This window comes from Carcharhinus amblyrhynchos, chromosome 8 (genome assembly GCF_965287045.1).
Source record: "Carcharhinus amblyrhynchos chromosome 8, sCarAmb.v2.hapA, whole genome shotgun sequence".
Classification (NCBI taxonomy): Eukaryota; Metazoa; Chordata; class Chondrichthyes; order Carcharhiniformes; family Carcharhinidae; genus Carcharhinus; species Carcharhinus amblyrhynchos.
This window is the reverse complement of record NC_137331.1, coordinates 99197434-99222355: the sequence shown is the minus strand read 5'-3', so window position 1 is coordinate 99222355 and position 24922 is coordinate 99197434. Positions and strand designations below refer to the sequence as shown.

Here is a 24922-nt window from a genome sequence, read left to right as displayed (position 1 = left end):
ATGTCCATTCGTGGATTGTGGGTGTTAACATAGAACATAGAACACTACAGCACAAACAGGCCCTTCGGCCCACGAGTTGCGCCGATCACATCAACACCTACCAATCCATAGACCTATCTATACCCCCAATCCCACTAAATCCCATATACTCATCCAGAAGTCTTTTAAAAGACCCCAGCGAGCTTGCCTCCACCACCACTGATGGCAGCCGATTCCATTCACTCACCACCCTCTGAGTGAAAAACTTACCCCAAACATCACTTCTGTACTTGCCTCCCCGCACCTTAAATCTGTGTCCTCTCGAAGCGACCACTTCAACCCGGGGAAATAGCCTCTGAGAATCCACCCTATCTATTCCTCTCAACATTTTATAAACCTCTATCAGGTCACCTCTCAACCTTCGTCTCTCCAGGGAGAAGAGTCCCAGCTCCCTCAACCTATCTTCAGAAGGCATGCCTCCCAATCCAGGCAACATCCTTGTAAATCTACCTGCATGCATGTTGCCTGCATGACTGCCAGTATTGTCTTTGAGAAGCTGATGCGAGCCCTTCATAAAGTCCGCAGTGCATGCAACAACTAAAACTAATAAACTGTGGCTCAGGTTTGGACCTATAAACATAGCAGGTGTGACCCAGACCTGAAAATCCCACCTCCACTTCTGACATACAATTGCAACAACACATCCCTGTTCCTGTACTCAAAACCTCGTGCAATGAAGGCTAACATACTATTTGCCATCTTTACTGCTTGCTGCAACTGCATGCTTACGTTCGGTGATTGGTGCTCAAGAACACCCAGGTCCCGCTGCACACTCCCCTCTCCCAATTTACAGCCATTCAGGTGGTCATCCAGCATGGTAGCACAGTGATTAGCACTGCTGCTTCACAGCTCCAGGGACCTGTGTTCGATTCCTGGCTTGGGTCACCATCTGTGTGGAGTTTGCACATTCTCCTCGTGTCTGCGTGGGTTTTCTCCGGATGCTCCAGTTTCCGCCCACAGTCCAAAGATGTGCGGGTTAGGTTGATTGGCCCTTAGAGTCCTGAGATGCATGGATTAGCGGGTAAGTATGTAGGGACTGGGTGCGATTGTGGTCAGTGCAGACTCGATGGGCTAAATGGCCTCTTTCAGCACTGTATGATTTCTATGAATCCGCCTTCTTGTTTTTGCTTCCAAAGGGAATAACCTCACATTTATCCATTTAACCCATATGGGTAACAAACTTTTAAATGCTCCTGGAGGATGGTTAAGGTCTGTAGAACTGTTGAGCTGTGAAATTATTTAAATCCCCAACCTCTTAAAAGTTAAAGAATGGGCTGCTTATGTCAGTGAGTGGTAAAAAGACTCAAGCTCGGAAGTTATTGAAGTCACAAGCATTTTAAGTTTAAAAAAAAAAGCTGCCTGTGTCAGTGAGAGTTGAAAAAAATCTGGTCCAGCAGTTACGATAGCTGTTTATTTGTTTATATTATCCCAAGGGCTACCATTTTGTCCTTATTAATGCTTAGCTGATTTCTACAACTCATCTCAGTTCATGGTATACTATGTTCTTGGTATCCTATGTTCACAGCTTGATTGTCAGTTCCAAGAGGTTATTAAAAGGTTAGCTGTCTTTGATGTGGGGTATGACTGAATCTGTTTGTTCTTATAAGGGATTAAGTATTTGTGGTCATTTAATATTTTTGACGAGCTTTCATGAAGAGGAGCATTTTCTAACATTGTGATGATTATAGTAGATAATTTATTTAATTTCAAAATGACTCCAGATGTCTGCCCTTATGGATACTGGACGAGCTTGCAGCGAGGATGAAAGGGCAATGAGTTGTCATTGAGCCATCAGGGGCCATGGAGAGGTGGATGGGGAACATAGGCTGATGACATAGACGTACTGAGGGGTAATTGGGGGTTTAACAAAACAATTGGTATGAAGTCTCAGAGAACTGAAGTGAACCTTTTACAGAGTTCACCTCAGTACTTGGCCATCCCTGTTGCCATGTCCAATAGGCATCTGGAAGTAATGGCCATACTTCTTCTTACATCCCTGTTCCAGATTGAAGGTCCTGCTATGTGAGTGTATTTCTTCCAAGGCAGGTACAGTAAGCTGGGAAATTTTCCAGCTCATGCTGCCTGGCTTGGGAGCAAACATCTGGGCCTTGTTTGATGTTTAGATTTAACCGAATTTCATAAATAGGTTTTAAAATATTACCCCATTATATCTTTACAGTAGAACCAAGTAAACCATTAGTTCAGATATTAACTTTGTGTGATAATGTAAAGCAGGTGATCACATGTTGACAGTCTATTTTAAATTTCTCCCAAATTTTATTTCTATTGATGCCAAATGAAACAAGGTAGGGACATGTATAAAGTAATCATTTATAGCATTCCTGGAAAAATGGATCTGGAAAATATCTTGGCTAAAAGATTCATGTTTTCTTTTCAAATATTTGCTGAAGGGGGAAGATTATGAACCTAAATTTCTGCAGGAGTTGCTTTGATCTCCCACTGGAACTTTTGTGAGTGATTCACTTTATCTGAGTGTGATGCGGAGATGCCGGTGTTGGATTAGGGTAGGCACAGTAAGAAGCCTCACAACACCAGGTTAAAGTCCAGCAGGGCTATTTGCTAGTACAAGCTTTCAGAGCGCTGTCCCTTCATCAGATAATGATGAAGGAGCAGCACTCTGAAAGCTCGTGCCACCAAATAAATCTGTTGGACGTTATCTGAGTGTGGTGGAGGCAGATTCAATGGAAGCACTCAAGAGGGAGTTAGACAATTACCAAGAAGGATGAATGTGCAAGGTTATAGGAAGAAGGCAGGAGAATGGCATTATTTGAATTGCTCAGACCTAATGAGTCAAATGGCCACCTTCTACACTGCAGCAATTTTGTGCATCTATGAAACAACATAAAAATAATTCCTTCAGAAGTTCTGCCTAACTGAACATTAACTCAAATTCTTTAACTAAGAATAGATACTACACAGTTTAGAAAGAAATGGCCAAAACTGTTCTCAACATAGAATCTATCGTCATGGTCCTTCTCTGATGTATTTCAGGACACATTTCTGTGATGGTTCATCTCCAGAGTTATTGTTACAAAGGACTGCATATCTCTTTAATCTACAAATTGTTTCAACTTTTCCAGAAGGGTCTGTAGCACCCAACTAAAGGTGTAATCGGAAACCAATCACATTGTTTGAACAGCCAAATAAATTACTTGTACAAGACTCCATTAGATAGCATATAGCTCACAGTGAACCCATAAACTTTAGTGCCATCGAGTCTAACTCAAAATATTTGATCAACACAGGAAGCATCTTCAGCTCACAGACCAGGTCATGGCTCACAACTGTATCTGTTTTTAATTATAATTTGACCAAAAATCCCAGCATGCTTAGCTCTCAGTCAGAATCAGCCCATATTGCCTTCATAGCGAGGGGGATTGAATATAAAAGTAGGGAGGTCTTGCTACAGCTGTATAGGGCATTGGTGAGGCCGCAGCTGGAGTACTGTATGCAGTTTTGGGCGCCGCACCTGCGCAAAGATATTTTGGCCTTGGAGGGAGTGCAGAGGAGGTTTACTAGGCTGATACCGGAGTTGAGGGGGTTGAGCTATGAGGAGAGGCTGAATAAACTAGGCTTGTACTCGTTAGAGTTTAGAAGAATGAGGGGAGATCTCATTGAGACGTATAAGATGATGAATGGGATGGATAGGATAGAGGTGGAGAGACTCTTCCCGCTCAAAAAAGACAGTAGGACTAGGGGGCACAGCCTCAAGATAAAGGGGGGGCGGTTTAGAACGGAGTTGAGGAGGAACTTCTTCACTCAAAGGGTGGTGAATCTCTGGAATTCTCTGCCCATCGAAGTGGTGGAGGCTGCCTCGCTAAATATTTTTAAGACGCGGGTTGATGGGTTTTGATAAGAGAGGGGATTAAGGGTTATGGGGAGAGGGCGGGAAAGTGGAACTGAGCCACGACAGATCAGCCATGATCTTATTGAATGGCGGGGCAGGCTCGAAGGGCTAGATGGCCTACTCCTGCTCCTATTTCTTATGTTCTTATGTTCTTATTATTGTTATTAAAATCACTGTTGTAATTGTTCTTTCTCTGTCCACATTCGAATGGGGTGTATTTCTGTTGACACGCAGCAACGCCAACCAGACATCTCCACGCAATTCAACAAAAGGGACATTTCAACCCATGTTGAGGTCTATGGATCTCTTATTCCCAAATAGGATGGGAATAAGCAGTGGAGTGGTGTTTGTGTTGGAATGGTGATGGGAGGGATTGGGGGGTGGGGAAAGGTGGGCACTGGCGTGATTATTGGCAGCCAACCATTATGTTGTGGATCCAGGAGCTCCTTTCAGAACTGCATGTGAACAAAGTTCTGAGTTTTCTTTTAAGTGTCCTCTTTAAAGACAATTGGTTTGTTCCTGGAAATACCAGTCAAAGCTCAAGCAGCAATGCAGAGCTCCAACTGATGCAAACAGATTTACCAATTCAAACAAAATTGAAGCAATATTGGAATGAGGTTTATGCTTGACGTTGCTTGAAAAAAAAGACTGGCCAATTTAGTAATGGCCTGAACAACCTTGCTGATTGGAAGTGGGCCTGTACCCTGCTAAAGTGGTTATCATTCTCACCATGTGGTCCTTTATTTCATATCTCATGTTGGGGTGTTACTGTGCACAAAATGGTCACTGAATTAGCTTACATAATATCAAGTATAGAATCCCTACAGTGCAGAAGGAGGCCATTCTGTCCATCCAGCCAGTACCACCCAGGCCCTAGCCCTGTGATCCTACAGATTTACCCTGCTGCTTCGCATGACATTCAGGGTAATTTAGGATGGCCAATCAACCTAACCCACACATCATTGGACTGTGGGAGGAAATTGGAGCACCTGGAGGAAACACACACAGACAAAGGGAAAAGGTGCCAACTTGGCACAGACAGTCACCTGAGGTCAGAGTTGAATTTGGGTCTCTGGTGCTGTGAGGCAGCAGTGCTAATCACTGTACCATCCTGGTAGGTCAGCAACTCTTATTAATTCTTTGTTTATTTCTTTGCAAAAGAGTGCCACTTAAGTAAATCTTTCTTCTATTTGAGGGTAAATGTAAAGTATAGACAAATCTAGATCATCTGGCCAAGGGGACAACTATGTCAGAGCATGTTTTCTGGTGATTGTAGTCTACTCGTACTGGCACTATTCCAGTACTTATAGTAACCATACGATATCTATATTATTTGTAAAGACATGGCATTAAGAGATTAGATGCCGAACATCCACCAATTAACACAATTGGCATGGACAGAACCTTGTCTGAATAAGTTTGATTCCTTGTCACTGATGTCACATAGGGAAAATGAAGTCTGGACGGAAAAGAAATTTCTTTTCAATGTCCTCCCTGCTTGCCTTGAAAAGCAACCTGCTAATATGTATGTTTGCTACCTGGGGTAGAACACATTTTTGCAGCAGCTTTGCAGAGAGTATCATTTCAGGTTTCAAGTTCCTCTTAGTCACTCCATTGTTATTAGTTGTTACACTAGTAATCCAGAGCCAATAGTTCAGAGAATCTGAGTTCAAAATTCCATCCCAGCAGTTTGAGAAACTGAAAACAGTGCTGTTCCCTCCTAGGGAGCATAGAATCCCTTCCATGCCTCTGGCTGCAGGCCAGAATTTTCATTTCAAAGTCTAGAACTCAATTCCTGGCACATCTGCACCCCTATACACACTGCGCCAACATATTGACACACCCCAATTTTCAAAGCAGCAGTCACTAACTGACCCAGAGTGGAGTTTAGTGCCCAATTAGAAGCATTAGGCAGGAGCTAGGCATGAAGGGATAATTTCAAAGACAAATGGCAGCCATGACTGAGTTTGCTATTGCCTAGGAAATGGATGAGCTGAGAGGAGAAAGGGTCAGTGGTCCTTCATTTTTCGGATGTCTCTCTTGGGGCCCTGATCTAGGCTGTGGTGAAGAGGAGAACTGTACTCTTCCCACCATCTGGAAAAAAAGCTCTACTAAGTCAGTCCAATTGGCACCAAGAATGTCAGCAGCATCATGTTCCTGGAGAGTTCAAACAGGTTCTCCTCAAGAATCAGGCTCTCAGTTCCAGCAATGGCAAATCTGTACCATAGAACCACAGAATCCCTACAGTGTGGAAGACCATTTGACCCAACAAATCTGCACCGACTCACCAAAAGAGTATCTTACATAGGTCCACCCTCCCCACCCTATCCCCATAACACTCCTCATTTATCGTGACCAATCCCCATAACCTACACATCTTTGGACACTAAGGGGCAATTTAGCATGGCCAATCCACCTAACCTACACATCTTTGGACCATGAGAGGAAACCAGAACAGATATGGAGAGAATATACAAACTTTACACTGACAGTGACCCAAGGTGAAATCAAACCCGTGTCCTTGCACTATAAGCCAGCAATGCTAACCACTATGCCACCATTGCCTGGACAACTATGCTTCACACTCGCTTTTTATGCAACTGTTTCATACTCTTTCAGTCATGAGTTCTAATGGCTCCCCGCTGATCCTGATAACGATGGTCAGGAGTGTTCCAGATCATTTATGTTTCCTATGCCCACCAATTCTTTCTCAAAAGAAATTTACTCCATTCTTAAAGTCACAAAGTCAATGCTCAGAGTGAACTAGCCAAGCCCAAAACCACATTGCAATTGAATCCAATTCATGGTCCCCACAAGAGAGACAAATGAGATCCAAGCTGACAAGATAAGCATTGACCCATCTTGGACCTGATCTGATGCTTTATTGTTCCCTGTACTCTTAACGAGTTTTACATCAAGCTCAGCAAGCAGTTCATGATGATAGTTTGGGACATTGGTTCTTCTTCATGTTCTCTCTTTGAAAATCTAAGCTAGTGAGACTGTTGGACTGGGTGATTTTCTAAGTACAATGCACAGAACACAGGTGACTGAAAATCTATCCCTAGGTATCTCTAGGGACATAAGTGGCCAAGTACAGTTAGTGGTAGTTCTGTGTCATGAATCAACTATTAGGAAAATTTGACCTCAAAAAACTTCAAAACAGTTGATAAAGTTGTTGGCAAAGCATACAAGGGGGCGAGTCTCTTATCCCACTAATTTATTAGCGCAGTGGGCCAGGAGAATCTTATGGTGGGCAATGAGCAGGATTCACACTGTGTTCCTGCCACTATAGGGATTCCCAGAGCCAGTTCCTGGTGGCGCCTGTTCCGCACCAGAAATCGTCGAGGAGACACAGAAATAATTTTAATATTACTTTGCATCTGATTTAAATGCAATTAGTGGGCCAGGGACTGAAACCTCCGGACCCGCTAGCCTCTCCCCCTTCTGCCAGGAGTATTTCACTCCAGCACGGATGACACCAGCGCCCCACCTTCGGGGAACTAGTGGCCTGACCCTGCTGGAGTAAAAGAGGGGCAATCGGGGCCCCCATAGGGTTGGCTGGTGGGGGGTTACCCCTCAGCTTTGGCACTCTGGAACTGCCAGCCTGGCAGTGCCCAAGGGGTGAAGTGCCAATTCTCAGGAGGCACCTTGGCACTGTCCATCGGGAATGGGGCAGTGCCAAGAGGTTGGGGCATTTGGGGGGGGGGGGTGCAGGACCCTAGCGGGCTATCAGTGGTAGTAGGGGTTCCACTGCCACTCTACAATCAGGATGGGTAGGGTAAGGAGGCAGGCTGTGGGGTGGGGGATCAACAAGGATGGTGGTGGTCAGCCTGCTGGGAAGGTTGGCACTGCGGGGTGGGGGGATTACTGTCGAAGGGGGACAGGGAGTGTTGGAGATTGCAGCAGGCCGGGTGGAGTGGCTGGACCCAGGTATTGTTGCAGCGGGGGTGGAGGTGGGGCAACAATCAGGCCATGGGGAGGCAGACAGCCAGCATTGCGGAGGTCGTAGAGCTGGCCAGCAATCAGGAGGCCATCAATGCGGAGCCATTGCATATATGTCGATCACAGTATTGACAGCTCAGCGCACGCGCAATAGCCCATTCAGCGCGCTGATTTCAGCCTCTCCAGCGGGAATAGACCCACCCCCTGAAAGTTAATGATATTCACACAGTTGGGCTATGCAATGCACAGAGCGTGGGAGATTCTTCTCTGAACTCCCACTGAAAAAACAACAGGAATGACTCCAGTTTTCACACGAACTATTTTGGGAGAATTTCACCTAAGATCTTCAATGTCCAAAATAAACAATATGGAGTCCAAAAACAAGGAATATATGCCAAACTTTTATAAATCACTGGTTACAGTTTAGCTAGTATATTGTGGCCAATTTTGGTGCCACACTTTAAGGAGGATGTTTAGGTGTTAAGGAGCGTGCAGAGATTTACTTAACTGGACAGGCCAGAGAATTGAAGATTCTTCTTACAGTGAACATGGTTGTGGGGAGATTTACCAACAAAAGATAATGAAGGATTTTGGTAGACTGGACAGAGAAAAGGTATTTTCATTGGCAGGAATGTCACAAACCAAAGAATATGTAATTAAGGTGCCTGACAATATACCTATACGGTGGATGAGGAGGAATCTTTTAAGTTTAAAGTTTATTTTTTAGTGTCCCAAATAGGCTTACGTTAATACTGCAATGAAGTTACTATGAAAATCCCCTAGTTGCCATGCTCCGATGCCTGTTCAAGTACACTGAGGGAGAATTTAGCACGGCCAATACACTTAACCAGCACGTCTTTCAAACTGTGGGAAGGAACCCATGCAGACAGGGGGAGAACGTGCAGACTCTGCTCAGGCAGTGACCCAAGCCGGTTATCGAACACAGGTCACTGGCGCTGTGCAACAGTGCTAATCACTGTGCCACTATGCCGCCCACTCTGTAAGGTATTACATTCAGAGATGCATTGGCCAAAGAGATGGCAGAAACAGGTCCAATCGTTACTTTCAAGAAATAATTGGAAACATACTGAAATAAAAACAAATGGCAGTCTACATGGGAAAAGCAGAAGTGGGACCAGTCAGTTATCCTTTCAGAGAGGAAGAAGCATGATAAGTTCTTTCTGCACTGAGCTGACCCCAGAAATAAATAAAACTCACAGTAGCCATTTTGGCAATTAAAATGCTGAAAACGTTCTGAAAGTTTGATCAGATGTTGTAAATGTATCTGTGGTAAAGCTAAACCTGACACTTATAAGAATATGGGTCTCTGTGCGTATTTGCAGCTGAAGGTATATGAGCCTTCAGCGTGGCTCCACACTGTTTCCAGTTATGAGCCCTGGCCAACGTGGTGGTTGTGTTATGTGCTTTCTGATGTGGTTATGGCTCAATATAAAGTACTTGGGAAACACTCCAATGGCGTATTGTCCAGGAAAGATAAAATTGTAAAGAGTGAGGGAAGTGACATTTTCAGCCAAGACTCAACTCCTGGAATTATTGAGCAAGAAATGGCCCTTTCTGTGGCTTAGTTGATGCAGTTGTATTGTTCCTGGCTTCACAGCAAGAGTGTCCAAGCTTCCAGTCTTTGGGAGTCATCTGGGTCCGTCCATACCACAGATCCACATCAAGTTCAAACATATGCTCCCAATAACTTACACACATGATTGCTAACAAGAAGAACTTGCATTCATATAGCAACCTCTTCCGCAACCTCAGGCAATTTGCAACCTCAACCGCAAAACAATTTTGCAGCCAGTCAAATATTTTCTGGAATCTAAGAGGAACGGTAGTGTATTGGTTTAAGAAAAGACAGCACCGCTCACAGCACAGTCAGAACTGCACCGGAGAGTTAACCTATGTTCAAATGTTTGTAGTGCCTCAGAAGTAAGAGTACTACTAATGGAACCAGGAAAATCTGCTGTAGGTAAAAAAAAAACAGGGAATCTGGCAAGTTTATTTTATGCATTTGTCACTGGCTGCTTGAGTTTCACCTGAGCCTTGTTAATTTAACTCAAGGCTTTCGTGCTCTAATGTTGGGTCTGTCCAAACCTCCCCTTCCAGCAACATGATGTTTTTTAAAGTTTATTTATTAGTCACAAGTAGGATTATATTAACACTGCAATGAAGTTACCGTGAAAATCTCCTAGTAGCCACACTCTGACACCTGTTTGGGTACACTGAGGGAGAATTTAGCATGGCCAATGCACCTCACCAGCACATCTTCCAGACTGTGGGGGGAAACAAGAGCACCCAGAGGAAACTCACACAGACATGGGGAGAACGTGCAAACTCCACACAGACATTGAACCAAGCCAGGAATCGAACCCGGGTCCCTGGCGCTGTGAGGCAGCAGTGCTAATCAACATGCCATGCCGCAACTAGACTGACTTTAGGCCAATAGCCGGTGAAACCTAGCAATCATTGAGGCTGAGGTAAATGATCCAAGCAAAAGGCATCCATGGGCAGGAGTTTCATCCTCGAGTTTGGTAGTGCTGGTTGGGAACGTTCCCAGTTCTGCCCACCTACCTCCGCAGAAACTGCTCACAAAGATGGGATTTTCATTGTGGAGAGGCAGGTGCAGGCTGCAGTCGGGCCAAGAACAAGCTCAGAGAGGCTGAACACGGGGGCTGCCAGGTACTGAGGCAGGCTGTTTAAAAAGCCCATCTCTGTGCAGCGGGACTTGGTTGCAGTTACAAAGGAAAAGATAAGGCCCTCCAGCCCTCACCTCCACACACTTCTCATGTGCCATTTAAGCTACTTCATGCCCCCACTCACTTCAATAACCTCATGCCTCCATACCAAGCTATGCCCCTAAGCAACTACGCTTCCTTACGCTCTCAATGCCAAGGAAATGTCCTCAAAAAAACCCTTTGGCCTCAGATTCCCTCATGGTAAGTAATGGTACATTCATGCCCATTCTCTGCATTTGTATAACTAATCAATCCTACAATGTTACTGGGGTATGTGGAATGAGCTTCAAAAAAAAACATTCATTTATCTTTTTCCACTTATTAAAAAGATACCCAACTTGCTACAGCCCACTAAAAATGCCAATCATCCAAACTCTTTAAAATATCACTAGCAGAATCTGAAAGCAATTGAAATCTCTTTGTCTTGTGTTTGACAAATATTGTGAAATTGGCAGCATAGATCAGAGTCAGATCTATCAATCAAGCAATATTTTCCCTGGGGCTCAGGTATTTTAAACAGACTAATGGATTTATGTACATAAAAATTAGGAGCAGGAGTAGACCATTCAGCCTCTCAAACCTATTTTGCCAGTCAATAAGATCATGGCTGATCTAATTTTAACCTAAACTTTACCTTCCCACCTCTCCTGAGAACCTTTCAGCTTCTTGCTTATCAAGAATCTATCTACATCTGCCTCACCCACCTTTTCAGGAAGGGAATTCCAAAGATTCCCAACCCTCTCTTTTCCCCCTCACCTCTGTTTTAAATGGATTTTCTCCCAAGAGAAATCATCCTCTCCACATCCACCCTGTCAAGTTCCCTTAGGATCTTGTATGTTTTAATCAGGTCGCCTCTTATTCTTCTGAACTTCAGCAGATGAAAGCTTAGCCTGTCTAATATTTCCTCACAAGAAAACACATCTATTCCCAGTATTAATAAGATAAATCTCTGAACTGCTTCCAACACATTTAGATTTTTGCTAATTAAGGAGGCCAATATTGTACAAAGTGCTCCAGCTGTAATCTCACCAATAACTGAAGCATAACCATCCTATTTTTTAAAGTTTATTTATTAGCCATAAGTAGGCTCACATTCTCACCGTTATGAAGTTACTCTGAAAATCCCCTAGACGCCACATTTTCGCACTTGTTCAGGTACACTGAGGGAGAATTTAGCATAACCAATGCACCTAACCAGCACATTTTTGGACTGAGAGGAAACCAGAGCACTCAGAGGAAACCCACACAGACGTGGGGAGTAGGTGCAAACTCCACACAGACAGTGATCTGAGGCCAGAGTCGAACCCGGGTCCCTGGCAATGTGAGGTAGCAGTGCTGTGCCACCATGCCGCCCCAAGTTTCGTTACTTTCTAAAGAAGTAAAAAGGTGCCAGTGATGACGTTTTTAAAAAGGTTTATTTATGCTTATTGTCACTATAGGGTTCATTGGTTCTGTGGACATGAGAGTGCCAAAGTTTGGCATGGGAGGGGGGGAATGAGGGGCTATAGAGGATGTTTGGAAGGGCATATATAACTTGGCATGAGGAGCCAAAGGGGATTTTTGAATGAGCATGCGGGTGGCATGAAGAAAGCGTTTGAATTTACCTTTCAAAAGGTGCTCATGCAGATTATGGTCATGAGGTCCCGTGAACCATAATTCTCTGGAAAGATGGCTTTTCAATGAAAATTGAGGATAACTCAACATGCTAATCCTTGCAATGGAGCCAGCCAGGTCAACAGTTCAGGGTGCGGACTCACAACCTGAACCTTTTCACATCCTTAAAGGGCACCCTTGAAAATCAGAAACTTGGGGAATGGGGTCAGGTTTCCGCAAATCTGATCCCACCGCCATTTCTAAAGGGCTCTCGAGTCATCTCAACATGTGAAAATCCTGCCTGATGTGCTGAAATATGAAATATCCCATGTGAGAGTGTCTGCTCACTTCTTCTACTGGGGCTAGCACTGCTGCCTCACAGCTTCAGGGACTTGGGTTCAATTCTGGTCTTGGGTGACTGTCAGTGTGAAGTTTGTACATTCTCCCCATGTCTGCGTGACGGTGCTCCGGTTTCCTCTCATAGTCCAAAGATATGCAGGTTAGATGGATTAGCCATGGGAAATGTGTGGGGTTACAGGGATAGGGCATGGGTAAGATACTCTGTCAGAGAGTCAGTGCAGACCCGATGGGCTGAATGGCCTCTTCTGCACTGTAGGGATTCTATGATGTTATGAAAAGCCCCAAGGATGTGAGATAAAGCGAACTACGCAGTGTACAGTGTACTTACCGTGTGGCATTCTCCAAAGCCCTAGAGAAGGCGGAGTAATCTTCCAGCGAGTGCTGTAGTGAGTAAAACCAAGTGGCTGCAGATTTGACGAGTGAGTTGGACATTTCTCCTCCCAGTGCATTCTGAAGAGCTTGATAGAAAGCTGTTTTAGTCTCAGATTTTCCAGAAAGTTCTTCAATGTTCTGAATGATACAAACAACAACAGCAAAAAAAAGGTTGTATTATTTCTCAAACTTTTCAAAACACCTTTGTACATTTGAAAATAAAACTAGAGTTCTGTGTTTATTGACCTGAGGGCTGTCACACGCCCCCAGCTGCTCAGTTTTGAAAGTGCAAAAAGTAGACTTGAGCCAGGAAGAGGCCACGTTTGTTCCTCAACTGGATTTAACTGATGTCTTTGCTAGACTTGTTATCCGCACCCACGGGTGTTATAGAGGGGAGAATCATACAAGGATTCGTCCCCTGATCACCTTGGCACATTGAACTGCATTTGTCTCTATTTTATAAGGTGGTGAATCATAGAATACCTACAGTGCAGACAGAGGCTGTTCAGCCCATTGAGTCTACTCCAACAACAATCCCACCCAGGCCCTATCCCCTGTAACACCACGTATCTACCCTGATAGTCTCCCTGACAACAAGGAATCATTTAGCATGGCCAACCAATCTAACCTGCACATCTTTGGACTGTGAAAGGAAACTGGAACATTCAGAAGAAACCCACGTAGACACGGGGAGAACGTGTAAAGCCTACACAGACAGTGACCTGAGGCTGGAATTGAACCCGGGTCACTGGCGCTGTGAGGCAGTAGCACTAATGACTGTGCTACCATGCCACCCGTATGGTAAATTGTTTCATTCTGGGAAACGTGTGTCTGCGAACAGCAGGGGCTGAATATTTAAATCAGAGGTCAGCGAACTGGACCTGGTTAAAAATTCAGCTCCAGAAAATAGCTGGTGATTGAGGCCATCTCACCCACTGGTCAGGCATCCTGCCGGTGTCTATGCGCAAGGAAAAGGTACCGTCAGCAAGGCTTCCATACCAAAGGAAAAGAAAGCAGGAGCAAGTCTATAAACCACTGACTCATCCGGGTAAACTCGCAAAACCTGACACTGCTCCTTATTTCTTCTGGTACCTTCTGAGCCTGGCTTTCCCAGAAATGCACAGTGCAGATTTCTTCGGAGAGCTCTGTCAGGATAAAGCAGAACTGGGCGAAGAGCCCTTTCCATGGAACAAGCTGGCGAGTTTAAATGTCCAATCTTCCAATGTTAGAGAGCGGATGAATGAATAGATGAGCATGTGAATGGGTAGGTGGTACTGTGGGTGAGCTAAGTGGGTGAGGTGGGAAGTTAGTTGGGTGGGTAGGCAGGTGGCTAGGAGGATGAGGTGGTTAAGCGGTTAACAATGGATAGGATAGGTGAAGTATGTAAGTTGATCGGGGAGTGAGACCGGTATACGGGTGAGGTGGATAAATGGGTAGCATATAAACATAAGTTAGGAGGATTAGGCCATTCAGCCCTCTGAACCTGTGCCACCATTAAATTTGATCATGGCTGATCTGATTGTGGCCTGAAATCCCTATCCCTACAACTTCTAACTCCCTTCTCAATCACGCATTTAAGTCAGCTTTAAAAATATTTAATGACAATATCTCCACTGATCTCTAGGGAAAAGACTCTCAGCCCTCAGGGAAAAATAATTCTCCACATCTTAAATGGGAGACTGCATATTTTTAAACATGTCGCTTACTAGTTCTGCTCGCTCCCATAGGGGGAAATATCCTTTCAACGTCCACCCTACCAAGTCCCCTCAGAATCTTTTATGGTTCAATATAATCACATCTCATTATTCTGAATTCCAATAGATACAGACCTAACCTTTCCTCACAGAATAACCCTCTTATCCCGGTAATTAGTCAACTGTTTCTGATGAAAATTATGTCTTTTCTTAAATAAGGAGACTGGAACTCAATACCGTTCTCCAGATGTGGGGCGTGATTTTCCCAGCATGCTGCGCTGCTCAAGTAGAAGCGGCAGAGGAACATTCTGGGAAAAGGTGGCTCCGTCGCCATGACTGGAAAGGGGATTGCGGAAGAGCCTCCTCCCCCCCAAGTTATAAACATGAGGAAGGGCATCCAATAGTGGCAGCACAGGAGCATTCTGGGAGAAGTCAGCTCCATCAACATGACTGAAGAATGGATTGTGGAAGAGCTCCACCTCCCCACCAACCACCACTCCCCCCCCACCACCTCCCCCCCACCCCCCAACATCCTGTGAAAAAAAGGATAGGTACATGGAAAGGGAAGTAATATAGGGATACAGACCAAGTAAGGGCAGAAGGCCCCATTATCTCAAGCAATAATATAAAAGTACGCTGCAAACACTTAGTAGGTCAGGAAGCATCTGCTGAGAGAAACAGAGCTAGGCCACAGTCTTATCGGCTATTCACGTCACGCTCCAGCTGCAGCAAGTTCAGAGAACTTGGCGCCCAGCCAAATCTCCGTTCATTGCAGCAGGATGGGAAAATCCCACCATCGTGAAAAGCTGTGACATTCTAGCCTTAAAGAAAAGATTTACCAGAATGTTGTCTGGTATGGACGGCATTAACTACAAGGAGAGGTTGGAGAAACTTGGTTTGTTCTCACTGCAGCGACAGAGGTTGAGGGGAGACCTGATAGAAGTCTACAAGATTATGAGAGGCAAGGACAGAGTGGATAGTCAGAAGCTTTTTCTCAGGATGGAAGAGTCAATTACTAGGGGACATAGGTTTAAGGTGCGAGGGGCAAGTTTTAAAAGAGATGTGCGAGGCAGATTTTTTTTTACACAGAGAGTGGGGGCTGCCTGGAACTCATTGTCGGGGGGTAGTGGAAGCGGATACAGTAATGACTTTTAAGGGGCGTCTTGACAAGTACATGAATAAGATAGGAATAGAGAGATGTGGTCCCCGGAAGCATAGGGGATTTTAGTTAACTCAGGCAGCATGGTCGGTGCAGGCTTGGAGGGCCGAATGGCCTGTTCCTGTGCTGTAATTTTCTTTGTTCTTTGTTCTTAATGTCTCAGGTCGAGATGACCTTTAATTAGTCTGAATCAAAGGTCATCTGGAACTAAACATTAACCCTATTATTAACCCAGCAATTTTTATTCTCATTTCAGATTTCCAAAATCTGCAATATTTTGCTTTTGCATTAACTAAAATGTCTGCTTATAAATAAAAATAACATTGAAATTTTCATTATATTTTCATTTAATACTCCCTCTCATTTTTCTTATTTTATGAACATGGGAGCGTGTTGGCTTTTACATTCTCTTTAGAGGGATCATTACATCAGTCTCTCTATTATTGGCACAAGGGGAAATTTTGTGCCTTTACCTAATTTTGATGTGTTCCTTCTAGCAGAGGAGGCAGATCCAGATACGTGAGTATCTCTTCATGATTTGGAGCTAAAATCATAGAGTAGCTACAGTGCAGAAGGAGGCCATTTGGCCCATTGAACCTTCACAACAACAATCCCACCTAACCCCCTAACCCCATGTATTTATCCTGCCAATCCTCCCGACACTAAGGGATAATTTAGCATGGCCTACCAACCTAACCCACACTTCTTTGGACTGTGGAAGGAAATCAGAGCGTCTGGAGGAAACCCACACAGACACAGGGAGAATGTGCAGACTCCACACAGACTGTCACCCAAGGCTGGAATTGAACCCGGGTCCCTGGCTCTGTGAGGCAGCAATGCTAATCACTGTGCCACCTTTATTTATTCAGTCATTCATGGGCATTGCTGGCTGGCCAACATCTTTTGACCATCTCTAATTGCCAGAGGGAACTGGAGAGTCAACCATATTGCTGTGGCTCTGGAGTCACATGTAGGCCAGGCCAGGTAAGGATGGCAGATTTCCTTCCCAAAAGAACGTTGCTGAATCAGATGGGTTTTTCCGACAATTGGCAATGGTTTCATGGTCAAGAGTAGAATCTTAATCCTGGAAACATTTTTATTACTGAATTGAAATTCTCCCATCTGCCGTGGCGGGATTTGAATCCGGGTCCCCAGGACATGAGCTGAGCTTCTGGATACATCGTCTAGCGATAATCCCACTAGGCCATTGCCTCCCCTCCACCGAGCTGCACAAGCAATGAAACGGTTGTCAGTTGTCTTTCGAACTTGTGTTAATTAAGGGCAGAGCTGCAGACGATTGCATCAGCGGGCTGGAAAAATGTTTCTCAGGAAGGAGAAGTGGTTGGTAACACTGCATTGAGGAGATCCTGTCTTAGATTTCTGAACTGGGCCAAAATACTGCTGCAAGTGCCCACAAGTTCCTGAACGTGTGAGCTGTCATGTCTCATCGGTCACTATTTGATACAAGCAGCTGTTTGGCAGGGTAAAAGTGTGTTAAAATAGATTTAAATTAGTGCTGTCGAGGAGGAGTGTTCACATTTGTCTTCCACTGCCTCCGCCCCGTCACCCGGCCGCCCTGCTGAAACCTCGTGGCAGTTAATATTCCCCTATATATTCATATCATAATTTCAAAGTCCGTGGGATTTAGCTTATTAAAACTTTTAAAGTTTATTTATTTGTCACAAGTAGACTTACATTAACATTGCAATGAAGTTACTGTGGAAATTCCCCTAGTCGCCACACTCTGGCGCCTGTTCGGGTTCACCAAGGGAGAATTTAGCATGGCCAATTCATCTAACCAGCACATCTTTCGCACTGTGGGAGGAAACCGGAGCACCCGGAGGAACCCGTGCAGACATGGGTAGAACACGCAGACTCTGCACAGACAGTGACCCAAGCCGAGAATTGAACCCGAGTCCCCGGTGCTGTGTGGCACTCTGTGCTACCGTGCCACCCTAAGATCAAATCACAGAAATGATGGCACAAACTAAAGTGTGCCGCTGGATATTGTGACATGTTCCATTTCCCCTTCTTTGCTATAGGTTGGAATGAACTCAGATTTCATCATTTATGTGATTGGGAGCATTGGGTTCAATTGCAACTTCACTTCTAGTAAGTAGACTCAAATGGAACCCTAAAGAAGAATCTGCGGTTGCAACAATCCGAAGTGAAATCGCTTTGGGTAGCATTAAAAATATCTGAAGTGGTCACAAGTCTATGGGAAAAAATATGCTCATAAATCAGTGGAATCAAACTGGTTATTGCACTCTGAGGAGTCAGCAGGGTGATGGTATGTGTGAAATAACAAGATTGATACAGCAATGGATGTTGGTTTAAGCAGAGATAGGGCCAGGGAATAGAGGTTACTGAGCTCATCATCTGATTCATCATGGCTTGTGAATATTAACTACTTGGCACTGAATGTGACATTGGGAAAGATAGCTTCAGCACTGATGTCTTTGTAGTTAGTGCAGATCTATTTCACGTTCATTGGGCTCATGATTAATTGTCCGTGGAAAATCTGTGTGGCTGTAACAAACAATTACTCAGGGCAGCTCTGAACTTGCTTCTTTAACTTTAAAACGTTTTACAGACAATTAAGTACCTTGAATTGTAGTCATAGTTGTAACATGGCACTCAAAGATCATAGAAATATAGAAACTAGGAACAGGAGAAAGCTATTTGGCCCTTTGAGCCTGCTCCTCCATTCATAATGATCATGGCTGATTGTCCAACTCAGTAGCCTAATCCTGCTTCCTCCCCATAACCTTTGATCCCATTCACCCCAAGTGCTATATCTAGCCGCCTCTTGTATACATTTAATGTTTTGGCATCAACTACTTCCTGTGGTAATGAATTCCACAGGCTCACCACTCTTTGGGTGAAGAAATGTCTCCACACCTCTGTCCTAAATGATCTATCCTGAATCCTCAAACAGTGATCTCTGGTTCTGGACTACCCCACCATCGGGAATATCCTCCCTGCATCTACCCTGTCTAGTCCTGTTAGAATTTTATAAGTCTGATTGAGATCCCCCCCCTTCATTCATCTGAATTCCAGTGAAAACAATCCTAACCTAGTCAATCTCTCCTCATACATCATCCCTGAGATAGTCCCTCAACAAAAATTGATATAGTGACTGCAATCTATTTTGGTAATGTTTAAAATGTTAAATATTAGCTAAGATGCTATGCAGAGCTTTCCTTAAAAACTGCCAGGAGGTGTTTAACATCTAATCCAACATTTCAACAGTTTAATACTTTCTCAATTCTGCACTGAAGTGGATTATATATTGAAGCCTCCCAACATTCCGACTCAGAGGGCAGTTTGTGGCCCTCTGACCCAAGGCACCTTGACAAACTTCAGTTAATTCTTTTCCTTAGATGCTTTGGCTTGTGCTATTCAGGTACATTTAGATAATTTAGATAAATGCGAGGTGATGCATTTTGGTAGATCGAACAAGACGGGACTTACTCAGTTAATGATAGGGCATTGGGAAGAGTTACAGAACAAAGAGATCTAGGGGTACAGACACCTTAAAAGTGGTGAAGACAACATTCGGCACGCTTGATTTCATAGGTCAGAATATTGAATACAGAAGTCGGGATGTCTTGTTGAAGTTGTAAAGACACTGGTAAGGCCACACTTGGAATACTGTGTGTAGTTCTGGTCACCTTACTATAGAAAGGATATTATTAAACTAGAAAGAGTGCAGAATAGATTTACTAGGATGCTACAGGGGCTTGATAGTTTGAATTATAAGGAGAGGCTGGATAGACTGGGACTTTTTTCTCTAAGCATAGGAGGCTTAGGGGTGATTTTATAAGGTCTAAAAAATAATGTGGGGCATAGATAAGGTAGATAGTTAACATCTTTCTCCAAAGGTAGGGGAGTCTAAAACTAGAGGGCATAGGTTTAAGGTGAGGGGGAGAGATACAAAAGGGTCCAAATGGGCAATTTTTTCACACAGAGAATGGTGACTGTCTGGAGCAAGTTGCCAGAGGTAGTAGTAGAAGTGGGTACAATTTTGTCTTTTAAAAAGCATTTAGAGAGTTACATGAGTAAGATGGGTCTAGAGGGATATGGGCCAAACGCGGGCAATTGGGATTAGCTTAGTGGGAAGAAAAGGGCGGCATGGACAAGTTGAGCCAAAGAGCCTGTTTCCATGTTAGGATCCTCTCTGCTTTGTTTGGGTAAGTGCATGCAAGGATAAGTATGTGAGAGAATAAGTGGGTCGGGGATTTAATCTGATTAGAATGGGAGGGGTTGTCGTGTCTGGTTTGGGGGGAGTGAAATTAGCCATGTGGTCAGTGGCATAGTTGTATTGGGTTGCAGGGTCAAGGGTAGTCACAGAGGGGGTGGTAGCAATTGATTTGTGGATTGCTTCTGTAATTACTTTGCCTTGAATTTTCCTGTCTAATGTTTGCTGGGTAATTATCCAGTTATGTACAACTGGTGGTCTGATGCAACTCAGAGTCAGACACATTCCTGGAGTTCTCAGGCAGTAGAGGAAATATAGGGAGCTTCAAACATCCCACCCAATTCCCATGGAGGTCAGTGCTTCAAGTATTCCATTGGGTCCTGACCACATCTTGAGTCATACATCCAGATTCCAACAACCAGAAGATCTGGATCATGAGGATATTTAAATGCAGAGTCAAATAATGAAAATATTCTCAGATATCAGGAGCTGGATTTAGGTTGAAAAGATGATGAATTAGACTTGTTTATATTGTAAACAAGGCATTTTGGCATATGATTTTTATTTGGATTCTCTTGATTGTCAGTTACAACTGCAGCTGAAGGATCGGTGGTAATCCTGCAAAACAACATAGTGCACTTACACTATTCTACGGATGTACTTGCATTCTCTGCCACGTTAATGTTGGATAATTGGGAAAACCCAAAATGGAGATCCTAGCTTTTTGAATCAAACTAGTTACAGATAAATTGTTCACGATGGAGAAAGGCTCGAACAATAATTTAATAAGGAGGGAAGCCAGAGGAAACATTTTAGCCCAGGGAATTGTGAAATCAAGTTACCAAAGTACTTAATCAGAAAAATGCGCTTAAAGAGAAAATTAAGGTCAGTTCTTAAGAATTAGTTTCCCTAACACAGGGTTTCAGCATATTAGGAATCCTGTTGTAGATATCAATGTGCTTTGTAAAGTTAATATTGAAAAATCATGTAGGATATACTCAATTCACAAAACATGCTCAGTTTTGACTTAAGTTCTTTGCTGTAAGCCCAGTTTATAGAGAATGCATCACAAGGTTTTGGAGACAAAGACGAGATTGAAGAATATGATGAAGATATGATCAAGGAACAGGAGTAGACTGTTGAGCCTCTCAAGGCAAATATGCGCCTGCCTACTCTCAATATTTTATCACCCTGCTGCTCATCCAGAATCTAGCCCGCTCTGCCTTCAAATGTTCAAAGATCTAACTTCCACAAGCTTTCAGGAAGTGTTCCAAAGAGAAAAAAAACACTCCATTTGCAGTGGGTGTCCTCTTATTTTTAAACAGTGAGCTCTAGTTCTAGATTCTCCCATAAGGGGAACCATCCTTTCCACATCCACCCTGTCAAGACTTCTCAGGATCTTATACGTTTCACTCAAGTTATCTTCTAATCCTCTAAACTCTAATGGATAAACGTTTAGCCTGTCCAAACTTTCCTCAAAGGACAACCCACCCATTTCAGGTATTGATCTGGTAAACCTTCTCTGAACTGCCTCCAACACATTTACATCTTTTTAAGCAAGGTGACCAACACCATGAGCAGACAGTTAGTTGGCTTGAGATCAATGAGCTGAACCTTTCATGGAATGGCAATCACTGTCAAATTAACATTCTGCTTGTATTTATTTGCCTTGCATGGGAGCTGCACATTCCTCACCTGGGGTTCTGACCCGGGCATCTTGAGAAATGTGGAGCATGGCCATTCCTGGAATCCTTTCCTCATACTGTTGGAGCATGGGGGCAACCAAGCCATGCCTTGTAGATAGGGCTGTTGTATTCTGGTGAGTTTGAATGCTGCTGTTTAAATGCTACTTTGAGAAGCTCAGGAGAAAAAGTAAGTGTGGAAGGTAATGGGTAGGGACGTAGGGCAAGTTGGGGGGGGGGGGTGCAGATAGTGGGAGATAGTTGAGGGGGTTAGTTGGGGGTTAATGATAGTTTGGGTGCCAGGAAGGAGCTGATGGCAGTAGGGGGGCAGTTGGGGCATCAGGAGGGGAAGTTGGGGATGAGTAATTAAGCGGATGGGTCAATTGGGAGTAAGTCATTCTTGGGATGGGGGTTGGGGTAGTACAGATAACCAGGAATTAGAACTGATTATAATCCTTCTAACCCTGCCTGGGAAACTATTCTGCTAAGTGAGTCATAATCATCTGAAGTCTCTGACTTTAATTCTGGGTTTTGGAGGGTTCCAAATGCAGGGAAAAGAGGCTGAAATTTCCTGGGCAACTCACATTTAATCACTGCCTGGGGACTTCTGAGGAGCCTGCCAGCGCATCTTCAGGGGTAACTCTGAGGTTCAATCATCCAAAGACAGGAAAATCTGGGCCACTGAAAATGATATATCTTTTCCTAAGCTCCTTCTTACTGTTCCTAGGAACTTATAACGGATGACAATTTGCATAAGCTGCGGCTCATAAAAGATAATGAGCTATTTGCAAATTTTAGTGCTGCAGCCCATTAAATCTCTCATCCAGTGCGTATGAACAAAAACATATTTGTATCAAAGGATCAATGTAACTGTTAACGTTGACCTGCTGAGCATTAGAACCTGGATAATTAAGGGAATATTATATCATAGAACCATAGAATTCTATAGTTCAGAAGGAGGCCATTTGGCCCATTGAGTCTGTACTGACTACAATCCCACTCAGGCCCTATACCAATAACCCCATGCATTTACCATCGCTCATCCCCCTGATACTAAGGGGCAATTTAGCACGCCAATCCACCTAACCCGCACATCTTTGGACTGTGCCAGGATTCAAATTCTTATTTACGTATCATCCATAATTCTAGGCACTGGAAGTGAATGAATCATCTTTTGGTCTATCAGAATGTTTGCACAAGTCAAAATTTTGTTTAATTATGCATAGTGTAGAACCACTGGCAGCCAAATTAGGCACTCCCCTCAAAATGGGTGCAAGAATTGTGATGCATGATTGCTCCATGGCCAAACAATGCAGTGCAGCCAGCAAGACAGATAGATGGAAGAGTAGTGATGGTGCAATGCTTGTTACATTGGAAAGCTTGCCAGAAAGATTGTATTCAATTTCAAACAACATGGAGGAGTCTGGCACCTGTCCAGTTGGTGTGGCGTGCATCGTACCTCAATGAATCTTGAGGCTAACTCACTCATGTACTGCAGAGCTACTCAAGAGCAGTTGAGGTAATGGAAAGATTGGTTTGGCAGACCAGCAGCCTGCTCTATCACATGTGGCAGCATAACTCTCATTGTATGCATGCTGCACACATGTGCATAAATTACGAACTGGGACCGCAAGCCATATCTTCAGTTGGCAAGCCTCATCATTCAATGACCGTACTTTGATTTAAGTTGGTGGCTTGCACAGTGTACTGCCATGGAATGGACCATAGTGATTGCCTTCAGGATACTGAGTATAAAATTGCACAATGCATTGCATATGGTCACACACATTTTCATATAGACAATAAGGATTCTGGTACACGGCAGAATTGTCAGGCAGCTTCTGCAAAGCAATGTGCATGCCAAAGATGGAACTTTGTAACATGGGGAAGCTTGCAAACCTCAACTCTTGTACTTATTCCATCTGCTTTCTCTGGCATAAGACAAAGAAGTAAATTTTGAATAGAGAGTATCAACGACCTTCATTATGCAACAGTGGACAACAGTTTGTGAGAATTTGGTAATACCTCCTCATGTCCAACAAAGTTAGCATCTAACTTGCCTCCAAAGTTGTGCCAATGCAGCTCCTGTGCCAGCTGAAAGAATGCATGCCAGAAAAATCCCTTGCTGAGAGTTTGATTTTATTTCCCTGCCTGTAGGTTACAGACCCTTAGCACATTTTACTCAAATGGGCAAATTTGACATATCATGTGTTACGATGCTTTAGAATGACAAAGGTACAATGTGAATGTTGCAGCCTTTCTGTGATTCACCTATTTCTTAACCAAATGATAGTGGAGATTATTCAGATGCTTCCTGTGACCCAATAATCTGCCATTTCCTGGCACTAATACAGAACACATCATATTGCGTATGCTTACTTCTGACAGGAAGGATTTTATCAGCACCTTGCTGAGCAAGCATCTGTAAACTCCAGCTTATAAAGCATCAAAGCCTTCCTTTAATGAGCTCGTCTAGTGCCTCTGTGTTGTTAACAATCAGTACATATGTTTCTCCACAGGATCTGAAAGCTAGAAGTATGAAAAGCCAAATTGACAAACATTGATTTGAGAGACTATTCCCATTCCACAACTGAAATTTTTTATCAGGCAACCAGCTCAGAATTTAGGGCATGGCTGAATCCTTCTGGATTTAATGACAGAAGGTACTTGAGGAAGATAAAAGGTAAAGCAAAATTCAAACACCAAGTCAGCAGGGGATTTTTCTAGTTCACCTTCTTTTAGCTGGCACAGGAGCTACATTGGCACATTTTTGGAGGCAGGTAGCATGCCAACTTTGTTGGACTTTTTTTCTAAAGATTAAAACCAAAAATGGAGAAACATGATTACACGTGTTGCAAATGATTATGTCCTATTTTAGCAGGTAGAGGAATTTTACATCAGCACATTTGCTAATATCCCATCCTAATTTTAGGGCCATAGTTTCTCTAACTATCATCTATTGTCCAAATTAAGGAGCTTGTTACTCACATCTGTTGGTTGGTGAGCCACAAGGGACTCAATGGAAACTGGATGGAGCAGCTGTTTAGAGAATTCAGACCTCATTACTGTCAGGAGAAAAGCAAAGACGTTGGAGGAAGGGCAGGGCCATAGGTGAGTTGTGAGTTTAATAAGGAAGTACAGGCTCAATTCAGGTCTTTAAGTGGGGAAGTCATGGTGAAACAGGTAGAAGGCAACAACATTATGGGTGGAATTTTCCCGTGCCAGCCGCCATGGGAATTGTAGCAGTTTGGTGGCACAGTGGTTA

The 24922-nt window shown here is 43.8% G+C and overlaps 1 protein-coding gene across 1 annotated transcript in view; it reads right to left on the bottom strand.

Annotated features, from left to right (window-relative positions):
• Window positions 1-24922, bottom strand: part of tg (thyroglobulin) — a 364697-nt gene that overhangs the window by 59150 nt on the left and 280625 nt on the right. The window contains exon 45 of the mRNA XM_080193545.1: window positions 12878-13059. Coding sequence (XP_080049671.1) covers window positions 12878-13059 — 182 coding nt within the window. The remainder of the gene's footprint in view (window positions 1-12877; window positions 13060-24922) is intronic.